This window comes from Aulonocara sp. 'chitande type north' Nkhata Bay, linkage group LG10, assembly GCF_057382095.1.
Source record: "Aulonocara sp. 'chitande type north' Nkhata Bay isolate Kocher_YH1m ecotype deep benthic linkage group LG10, A_spYH_male_GT1.1, whole genome shotgun sequence".
Taxonomy (NCBI): Eukaryota; Metazoa; Chordata; class Actinopteri; order Cichliformes; family Cichlidae; genus Aulonocara; species Aulonocara sp. 'chitande type north' Nkhata Bay.
Window position 1 is genome coordinate 10,151,964 of NC_141353.1, and position 11,010 is coordinate 10,162,973.

Sequence of the window (11,010 nt, forward strand, 5' to 3'; positions counted from 1 at the left end):
GGCCGAGTTCTTCTCGGTTCACCGCATGGACAGGACACGGGACTCGGGGAAGTCAAGGGGAGGCGGCGTGTGTTTAATGGTGAACAACAACTGGTGCAACAGTGCGAACGTTGTTCCTCTCACACGCTCCTGCACACCAAATCTGGAACTACTGTCCATCATGTGTCGTCCTTTTTATCTACCTCGGGAATTTACATCGGTCATTGTAAGTGCCGTTTATATTCCACCACAAGCGGACACGGTCACCGCCTTATGCGAGCTGCATGAGGCACTCACACAGCACCAGACACAACACCGGGACGCTGCGCTTATTGTGACGGGGGACTTTAATAGCGCCAACCTCAAACGCGCAGCGCCGAACTTTTATCAACACATCACCTGCCCCACCAGGGGTGAAAGGACACTGGACCACTGCTACACTACGGTCAAGGACGGCTACAAGGCACAATCCCGCCCCCCGTTTGGCAAATCTGATCACGCCGCCATCTTCCTCATGCCAAAATACAAACAAAGGCTGAAACAGGAAGTTCCGGTTCAGAGGAAGGTCGCGCGCTGGACGGATCAATCGGTGGCCGCGTTACAGGACGCACTCGATGACGCAGACTGGGGCATGTTCAGAAACAGCTCCGACGATGACGTCAACGTGTTTACGGAAGCGGTTGTGGGATTCATCGGGAAACTAGCGGATGATACCGTGGAGACAAAGACTATCACAACGTTTCCCAACCAGAAGCCGTGGGTGGATAAAACCATCCGCGACGCCCTGAGATCCCGCACCGCTGCCTACAACACGGGACTCATGACGGGGGACATGGACCCGTACAAAGCCGCGTCATATAACGTGCGGAGGGCGGTGAAAAAGGCGAAGCAGCGCTACGGGAGGAAACTAGAGTCACAACTCCAACAGAGTGACTCTAGGAGCCTGTGGCGGGGACTAAGGACAATAACGGACTATAAAGCACCAACAACCGGTATGACGAACGCGGCCGTGACTCTGGCAGACGAGCTGAACACTTTCTATGCTCGCTTCGAGGCTGCAGCTAAGGTCTCCAACAATGCTAGTGTTAGCGGCGCTAACGGCTGCAGACAGGAAGATACTGCCAGCACCGGAAACGTGCTCGTCATCTCCGAGCATGAAGTAAGGAGAGCCTTGAAGAGAGTGAACACCAGGAAAGCAGCAGGACCAGACGGCATCCCAGGTCGTATCCTAAGAGACTGCGCATACCAGCTAGCTCCTGTGTTCACTGAGATATTCAACATCTCGTTATCTCAGTCGGTGATCCCCACATGCTTCAAAGAGTCCATCATTGTTCCTGTCCCGAAGAAACCCCACCCTGCTTCTCTCAATGACTATCGCCCTGTAGCCCTCACCTCAGTAGTGATGAAGTGCTTTGAACGCCTGGTCAGAGACTTCATCATTTCTTCACTACCAGACACACTGGACCCACTACAGTTCGCTTACCATCCAAATCGTTCCACAGACGATGCCATCTCTCATCTCCTCCACACATCACTCACTCACTTGGACACTAGAAGGGGGAATTATGTTAAAATGCTCTTCATAGACTACAGCTCTGCATTTAACACCATAATTCCTGTCATGATTCGTTGTGTGGCAGGCAGGAGAAGGACCCAAGATGCAGACTCACAGACACGGGGATAAACTTAAAGAACACAGCTTTAATGCTGGCACGGCAGAACGTAGGAAATACAAAACTAAACTGGGAAAACTAAATACAAAGCTCGCCAAGAAACACAGGGAGGAACACACACAACATGAGGGAGAACGCGACGCCGAACAGAGGAAGACGCAGACAGAAATACACAGAGGGTTAACGAGGAAAGTGGGAACACACGGGGAACACAGCTGACACAGATAACCATAACGAGACAGGGCGGGGTGACATAACACTGACGGGTACAGGCACAGAGGTTCAGACAGGAGGAGAGAGAGCACGGGGAAAACACAGACATAACGGGCTGGGGAAACATGAAACAACCACAAAGGGAGACGAGGGCTCATAAATACATAGAGGGCACACAGGGGGGAGAGAGAGCACGGGGAGAATTTAGACATAAAGGGCAGGGGAAACATGGAATAAAACATAAGGAGAGACGAGGGCTCACAGATACACAGAGGGGCACACAGGGGGTAAAAGCCATGAAGGGAAAACACTTAGGGAACAACACAACAGGACAAACTCAGAAAACATGGTCTAAATAAGGAACGAAATACAAAAATACAAGAAACTAAGAATACTGGGCCCACATGGCCCAGGACCATGACACCACCCCCCCCTAAAGGGCTGGCTCCTGACAGCCCAAACCCGAGAAACAAAAACAACCCACCCAGGGCGGGAGGCGGGGGACCAGGACGGAGGGACCAGAACGGGAAACAAAACAAACAACAGAAAACACAGGAGCACATGACCATAGTCAAAATAAAGTTCAGGGGGCCGACCCAGAGCCCACAGGCACAAGAGTTCACGGGTCACACGGTCGGGGGGCCGACCAGGCGGGTGGCACAGGTGGCAGAGTTGGTCCGGAGGTCGGCCGTGCGGAAGGCAGCGGCGGCGGCGGAGGAGACGACGGAGCAGTTCAGGGGGCCGGCCGCGCGGAAGGCGGCGGCGGCTCTCCAGTGTCAGGCGTGCTGGCCATGGCCCGGTGGGCACAGGACCAGACGAAGCACAGGCTGAAGGCTCAGAGGCTGGACCAGACGAAGCACAGGCCGGAGCTGCGGCAGGTGAGGCTGAAGGCTCAGAGGCTGCAGCGGACGAAGGCTCAGAGGCTGCAGCGGACGAAGGCTCAGAGGCTGCAGCGGACGAAGGCTCAGAGGCTGCAGCGGACGAAGGCTCAGAGGCTGCAGCGGACGAAGGCTCAGGGGCTGCAGCGGACGAAGGCTCAGGGGCTGCAGCGGACGAAGGCTCTGGGGCTGCAGCGGACGAAGGCTCTGGGGCTGCAGCGGACGAAGGCTCTGGGGCTGCAGCGGACGAAGGCTCTGGGGCTGCAGCGGACGAAGGCTCTGGGGCTGCAGCGGACGAAGGCTCTGAGGCTGCAGCGGACGAAGCACAGGCTGGACCAGGCGTAGCAGAAGGTGGCTGGATGGGCTCCTCGGGCCCTCCAGCAGACGAGGCGTGAGGCTGAACGGGCTCCTCGGACCCTCCAGCAGACGAGGCGTGAGGCTGAACGGGCCCCTCGGACCCTCCAGCGGAGACAGGAGGCTGAACGGGCCCCTCGGACCCTCCAGCGGAGACAGGAGGCTGAACGGGCCCCTCGGACCCTCCAGCTGACGTGGCATGAGGCTGGTGCGGTTCTCCAGAACCCCCAGCTGACGAGGAAGGTTGCTGAACGGGCCCCTCGGACCCTCCAGCGGAGACAGGAGGCTGAACGGGCCCCTCGGGCCCTCCAGCTGAGACAGGAGGCTGAACGGGCCCCTCGGACCCTCCAGCTGACGTGGCATGAGGCTGGTGCGGTTCTCCAGAACCCCCAGCTGACGAGGAAGGTTGCTGAACGGGCCTCTCGGACCCTCCAGCTGAGACAGGAGGCTGAACGGGCCCCTCGGACCCTCCAGCGGAGACAGGTGGCTGAACGGGCCCCTCGGACCCTCCAGCGGAGACAGGTGGCTGAACAGGCTCCTCGGACCCTCCAGCGGAGACAGGTGGCTGAACGGGCCCCTCGGACCCTCCAGCGGAGACAGGTGGCTGAACAGGCTCCTCGGGCCCTCCAGCGGAGACAGGTGGCTGAACGGGCCCCTCGGACCCTCCAGCGGAGACAGGTGGCTGAACGGGCCCCTCGGACCCTCCAGCGGGAACAGACGGCTGAGGTAGAAGGCAGTCTGAGGCGGAGAGAAAGCTCACGCCATTCCTAGAAGGCTGAGAAGCAACCTGTACAGCTGACGTGGAAGGAAGCTGAACGGGCTCCTCGGGCCCTCCAGCTGGAAGAGACGGCTGAAGCAGAAGGCAGTCTGAGGCGGAGAGAAAGCTCACGCCATTCCTAGAAGGCTGAGAAGCAGCCTGTACAGCCGACGTGGAAGGGAGCTGAACGGGCCCCTCGGGCCCTCCAGCGGAGACGGGAGGCTGAACGGGCCCCTCGGACCCTCCAGCGGAGACAGGTGGCTGAGTGGGCCCCTCGGACCCTCCAGCTGACGAGACATGAGGCTGGACGCATTCACCTGACATCTTACAGTTAACAGTCCAGAAGCAAACAGGTGTCAGATGTCCCGAGGCACAGACTAGCTCATTCACTGCAAGACTCATGTAGGCTGACATAACAGGCTCCAAAACAGAAAGTCCTGCTTCTATATTCCTCCCTTCAGTCTCGAGCAATGACAGGGCTACAGGAGCTACTGGGGCCTGCGCTACAGGCGGCACTGGAGCTACTGGGGCCTGCGCTACAGGCGGCACTGGAGCTACTGGGGCCTGCGCTACAGGCGGCACTGGAGCTACTGGGGCCTGCGCTATAGGCGGCACTGGAGCTACTGGGGCCTGCGCTACAGGCGGCACTGGAGCTACTGGGGCCTGCGCTACAGGCGGCACTGGAGCTACTGGGGGTGACACTGGAGCTACTGGAGACTGAACTGGGGGTGACACTGGAGCTACTGGAGACTGAACTGGGGGTGACACTGGAGCTACTGGAGACTGAACTGGGGGTGACACTGGTGTACTGGGGTGAAGGCAGCGAGGATGCAGTCTCTCTCTTAAGGGAGGATCGAATGATTTAGCGATAAATCTTGACGGGAAAAGATGCCGATGCTGAGAATACCAGGCAGCGGGGGCTTCCAGGAGGGTAGCTGACTGAACTGAGGGTGGCTGCGAGGGAGCTAACTGAACTGAGGGTGGCTGCGAGGGAGCTAACTGAACTGAGGGTGGCTGCGAGGGAGCTAACTGAACTGAGGGTGGCTGCGAGGGTGCTAACTGAACTGAGGGTGGCTGCGAGGGTGCTAACTGAGTTGTGAGGGGCTGCGAGAGAGCTAACTGAACTGACCTGGGAGGAGAAACACGAGCAGGAAAAGGAGCAGGCTCAGAAAAAACTGTCCGAGAAATGGCAGGCTCAGGGTCGACAAAAATAACTCTATCAAAGATGAACCCGCCGTCCACTTCATGTTTTGTAGTCTTAGCATTGTCCGGTTTATGGCGGCGGGCGCGCCGCCTCCTTCGAGCAGAGGAAGCTGGCGCGATGGGCGCTGATGGCGCCAACACAGAGGGTGACGTAGTGGTGAGTTCCCCGTCGTCCGCCCCCATCCTTGCCAGAAATGAGGCAGGCGAAAAATAGCCTAAGCGGATCGGAGACGGCGAGCGGCTGGTAGGCTGTGCAGCAGGTGAGAGGTCCTCCTCCGGGATGAGCCAGGGTTTCCGCCGGAGCTCGTCCTCCCGATAAGCCCGTAACACCTGCTGCCGCTCTTCCTCGCCAAAGTCTATGGCTTCCGTTGTCTCCGTGCGCCACGCCGTGCGGCCAGACCGCGGTGAAGACGCGGAAGCCGGCGGGGTGCGGGCGGAAGGTGTGTCTGTGGCGAGCCTCACCGTTCCAACTCTGACCGCTACTGGCTCATGAGACAGCGGGGAAACGGCGCAACGGCACGGCTCTGGTGAAGGTGCACGCCCACCGGGCCGCTGCTCCTGCGGACGGAGTTGGAGGGTGGAGACGAGAAAGTCGCTGACGAGGGGGTGCAGCGTCTCCCATAACCAGGGGAACACAGATACGCACACCCCTACTTGGCGGGCGAACTCCTCTCGTTCCTCCTCACTGGAACAGTGCAGCCACTTGTCGCAGAGAGACTCCACTGTCCGGACGATCCCCCTCCTCCGTGTCGCTGGGTCCGACATGTTCGCGTCGTCCTGGAGGTCCGCGGAGGGGTTGTGAACTGCTGGGTCCATGTTGTGGTCGCGTTCTTCTGTCATGATTCGTTGTGTGGCAGGCAGGAGAAGGACCCAAGATGCAGACTCACAGACACGGGGATAAACTTAAAGAACACAGCTTTAATGCTGGCACGGCAGAACGTAGGAAATACAAAACTAAACTGGGAAAACTAAATACAAAGCTCGCCAAGAAACACAGGGAGGAACACACACAACATGAGGGAGAACGCGACGCCGAACAGAGGAAGACGCAGACAGAAATACACAGAGGGTTAACGAGGAAAGTGGGAACACACGGGGAACACAGCTGACACAGATAACCATAACGAGACAGGGCGGGGTGACATAACACTGACGGGTACAGGCACAGAGGTTCAGACAGGAGGAGAGAGAGCACGGGGAAAACACAGACATAACGGGCTGGGGAAACATGAAACAACCACAAAGGGAGACGAGGGCTCATAAATACATAGAGGGCACACAGGGGGGAGAGAGAGCACGGGGAGAATTTAGACATAAAGGGCAGGGGAAACATGGAATAAAACATAAGGAGAGACGAGGGCTCACAGATACACAGAGGGGCACACAGGGGGTAAAAGCCATGAAGGGAAAACACTTAGGGAACAACACAACAGGACAAACTCAGAAAACATGGTCTAAATAAGGAACGAAATACAAAAATACAAGAAACTAAGAATACTGGGCCCACATGGCCCAGGACCATGACAAATTCCCTCCACACTCACCACCAAGCTGGAGCATCTGGGACTCAGCTCATCTATGTGTCAGTGGATCTCCAACTTCCTAACTGGCAGACCACAGGCAGTAAGGATGGGCGGACATGTCTCAGCCTCCACCACTCTCAGCACTGGAGCCCCCCAGGGGTGTGTTCTGAGCCCCCTGCTGTACTCTTTGTACACATATGACTGTGTGGCCACTACCAGCTCCACCACCATCATCAAGTTTGCTGACGACACCGTCGTGGTGGGCCTGATCTCTGATAACAACGAGACGGCCTACCTGAAGGAGATTAGGAATCTGGAGAACTGGTGCCAGAGGAACAACCTCCTTCTAAACTTCAGTAAGACAAAGGAGCTGATAGTGGACTTCAGCACTAAGCAGGAGAGGAACTACCAGACCCCCGTCATCAACGAGTGCCCAGTGGAGAGAGTGGACAGCTTCAAATACCTCGGAGTTCACATCACGCAGGACCTGTCATGGTCCTGTCACATCAACACCGTGGTGAAAAAGGCCCGACAGCGTCTCTACCACCTCAGACGCTTGAGAGACTTCCAACTGCCCTCCAAGGTGCTCAGGAACTTTTACTCCTGCACCATAGAGAGCATCCTGGCGGGAAACATCTTAACCTGGTTCGGGAACAGCACCATGCAGGACAGACGAGCTCTACAGAGGGTTGTGCGGTCAGCTGAGCGCACCATCCGCTCCGAGCTCCCTGACCTGCACTCAATCTACAGCAGGCGGTGCTGGACCAAGGCCAGGAAGATCGTGAAGGACCTCAGCCATCCCAACAACAGACTGTTCTCTCTGTTGAGGTCAGGAAAGCGATTCTGCTCCCTGAAGACCAACACAGAGAGACTGAGGAGGAGCTTCTTCCCGCAGGCGATACGGTCTCTCAATCACACCACCACACAGTACTGACCCACACATATGGTTCTTACACACACACTGGACTTTCTGGACTTTGGTTTTGCACAACACTGGTCACTATATTCTTCATTTCCGGTTAATACTTGTACAGCTGCTGTTATTGTGTATATATTTATTTATATTTAGATTTCTTCATACATTCTTATATAGTTCTATATTGTGTATTGTGTATTTTGTTGTACAGTTATTTTATTTTCAACTTTAATTTATATATTTATCTTTATCTTATTCTTCCCAGTTAAATTTACCCTTCATTCTAATTTGTGTTGTACAGTTATTTCATTTTTAACCTTAATTTATATTTTATTCCTTCCTAGTTAAATTTACCCTTTTTAATTTTTCATATTTATTTCCTATCTTATTCATAGCCTTTTCCTTTTTTGTTCTCTTTAGGTCACGAGCAGTTGTCCAAGCATTTCACTACATATCGTACTGTGTATGACTGTGTACGTGACAAATAAAATTTGAATTTGATTTGATACAGACACATCAGGTGTAATCTTATGCAGGCATTAGGAGTTAGGCGGTGTCAAATTTTTTTATTGGGTATCTTGCAAACAGTTGCAAGTAAAAGTAGATCTAGCTATGTTTCCACTCCTCCTCCACATATTGATTATTAAGATCTCTCTCCCATTTATGAATAGCACTCAATGTGCTGCTACTATGAGTATAAAGTAAAGAATAAAAGGCAGAAATAAAATGAGTTCTGTCTTTTTGTTTAATAAGAAAAGTCTCCAAATCTTCATATATAGCTGTTTCTGCAGATTGTGAAATTTCAGAATCAACAAAATGACAAACATGGAGAAAGCCCAAAAAAATTGTCTCTAGGAATATTAAAATTTGAATCCAGTTGCTGAAAGTTCATCAGTGTGTTGTTTAAATACAAATCACCCTTAGCCTGTTGTTATGCCACATATCAAACAGACTGCGAGACATTCCTAGAACAAAGTCTTTGTTTCTCAATAAAGGAGTCAAAAAAATCTTCTCTGCCCAACCTTTTGTGCATTTCCCTCCAAAACCTTATTGTATTATAAATAACTGGGTTATTGTTAATCTCTGTTTGTAATTTCTTTTTGTCACAGACAACTAGGCCCCAAAGTGAAGAAGGTGAAGCAGACCAAGAGTCAAAAAAAAAAGACTGAACTTTATACCCTTTGTGTTCTGAACATGCACGAAAGGTCTGACAGATGGCAGGGTCATTGTATTTTAGCATAAAAATCATACTCTTTAAAAACATTTTCCTTTTAGTTAACATGAGAGAATGAGTAACTATTGATGTACTTTATGCAGTAACTTTATGAATTTAAAGAAAACAATCTTAATGGGGTTTTTTTTTACCTCACAAATGAAATGCATTTGGAAATCAACAACTCAAATTTTACTGTACAAGAATCTCACTTAAGATTATCACAATGACATGCCTAATGCCAAATTGCCTTATTATAATGGATTGGTTTTATATAGCACTTTTCAGGGCACCCAAAGCGCTTTACAATTCGACTAATTTCCACTATTCATTCACTCTCGCATTCACACACTTATTATTATTCTTTCAGTTTAGGTTCAGTTTCTTACATATACAATACTGAACCAAAATGGTGATATGTGCTGATTTTGTGAACTGTTCCTAATTCACTGTTCCAGTCTGATTTGCCAACATATGCACAGTAGTAAGAACAAAATTGGCTAGTGTGCATGTGTCATAAATGTGAGGGATTTGGAGTATTGTTTTAATTCAGCTGTATTTTAAACGGCCTGTTTAAGTTCATATAAACATCTCAATCAGATTTAAGTCCAGAGATTGTCTTTTTTGGTTTTAAATGAAAGCTACGGTATAAGTAAGAATACTAAAAATTACTTCCATGCAAAGGTATTCTCTTGGCCATTACTCTGATTCATTACATCGGTATAACCGGGTGTTATTGCTGGTTTCATACCATTATGTTCTTCTTAAATACTAATTATGTATTTAGCTCCAATAAAACTGCACAGTCCTTGTGTCTGTGTTTAACAAAGGCTTACCAGCAGATAGCGAACATTTGCTTTTGTCTTTAACGTCATCTAATGTAAATTAAACTTCATGAATGAGACAAAACCACAGATTGGCTTAAGCTTTTATTTTACACAAACATACACACATTTTGAAATGCTGACTAAAGTTTTATACATTCGTTTCTTACAGCAGTAAAAACATTAACTTCCATCTAATTATGATTAAAATAGCTGTCAGAGATGATCTCCCTTTAGATGTTGAATTTCTATAAAAACAAACAGAAACACATTCTGTTTATGATGCCAAAACCTTCTTGGATACACAAAACTTCAAAAGGGCTTTTTGTAGGTCTTTGGACTGCACACCATAAATAATGGGGTTCAGACTGCCTGGAACCATATAACACAGAAGAGCAGAGATTTTTCTGTACTCTGAGTACTGAGGGAAGCGATGCAGAGTAATAAGTGCCATTCCACTAAGTGTCAAAATCAGATAAACAACCAGATGAGTGCTGCAGGTCTTCAACGCTTTACTGTTCAAAGACTTGTTCTTACTGGTCAGACAAACCACTGCAATGCTTGTATAGGAAAGAACTATTGCCCCTATAGAGCCCACATAAAGAGCCACAGTGAAAGTGATACCATAGATGTTGTTAATGACCACACTTTCACAGGAAAGTTTAAACAATGAGGCATTGTCACAGTAGGGGTGTGTGATCAAAGTCCTGCATCGACTCAGTCGTGTGGTCAGACCTAGAAGAATCCCGACCAAAACAAAGGCCACTCCCCAGGCACAAACTGTCAGCTTGATCATCATTTTGTTGGTCATTATGGAAACATAGTGAAAAGGATTACAAATGGCCACATATCTGTCATAGGCCATAATCATGAGAACAGTGTGACTTGTGGTTCCAACCAAGTGCGCAATGTAGGCCTGAACAACACATTGATAATAACTAATGAGGCGCTCAGATGGAGGTCTCATAAGGTCTATAAGCAAACGGGGCACCACGTTAGAGTTTACAAGAATATCATTCAATGGCAAGTTGCAAAAAAGGAGATACATGGGCTGGTGAAGATTCTTGTTCATGACAATCAAAATAGTAATGCCCACATTTATAATCATTATAAACAGGTAGGAGAAAAACAAGAAAAGAAAGGCGGGGTAGAGAGAATCCTTTGAAGTGTTTAAGCCCTCTAACTGGAGGATGTAGCTGTTGTAGGTGTAGTTCTCCATCATCCTGAAAGAACGTTATTTTACACTTACAGATCTTATGAGATTGTAAGTCCATATGATCTTATCAGAAACAATAAAAGTTACAGGAGGAACTTTATAGTAGTGAAAACAATGAGGCTGAGTTATAGAAAAGCTGATGTAAAGCTGTTGGTAGACTAATACATCAACGCACAGCTTGTTTGCCACTGTTCTCCGCTGTCTTATAGGCACAGACTCCCAGAGGGTGTCCACATTGCCTCAGATTTTGAATGATGTAAT

General features: G+C 50.4%; 1 protein-coding gene across 1 annotated transcript; it reads right to left on the minus strand.

Annotated features, from left to right (window-relative positions):
* Positions 1 to 9,806: 9,806 nt before the first annotated feature.
* LOC147320276 (olfactory receptor 8G17-like) lies at positions 9,807 to 10,755 on the minus strand. The gene has a single exon (XM_086307433.1). The coding sequence runs from the start codon at positions 10,753 to 10,755 to the stop codon at positions 9,811 to 9,813; it is 945 nt and encodes a 314-aa protein (XP_086163559.1). The 3' UTR covers positions 9,807 to 9,810.
* Positions 10,756 to 11,010: the final 255 nt, after the last annotated feature.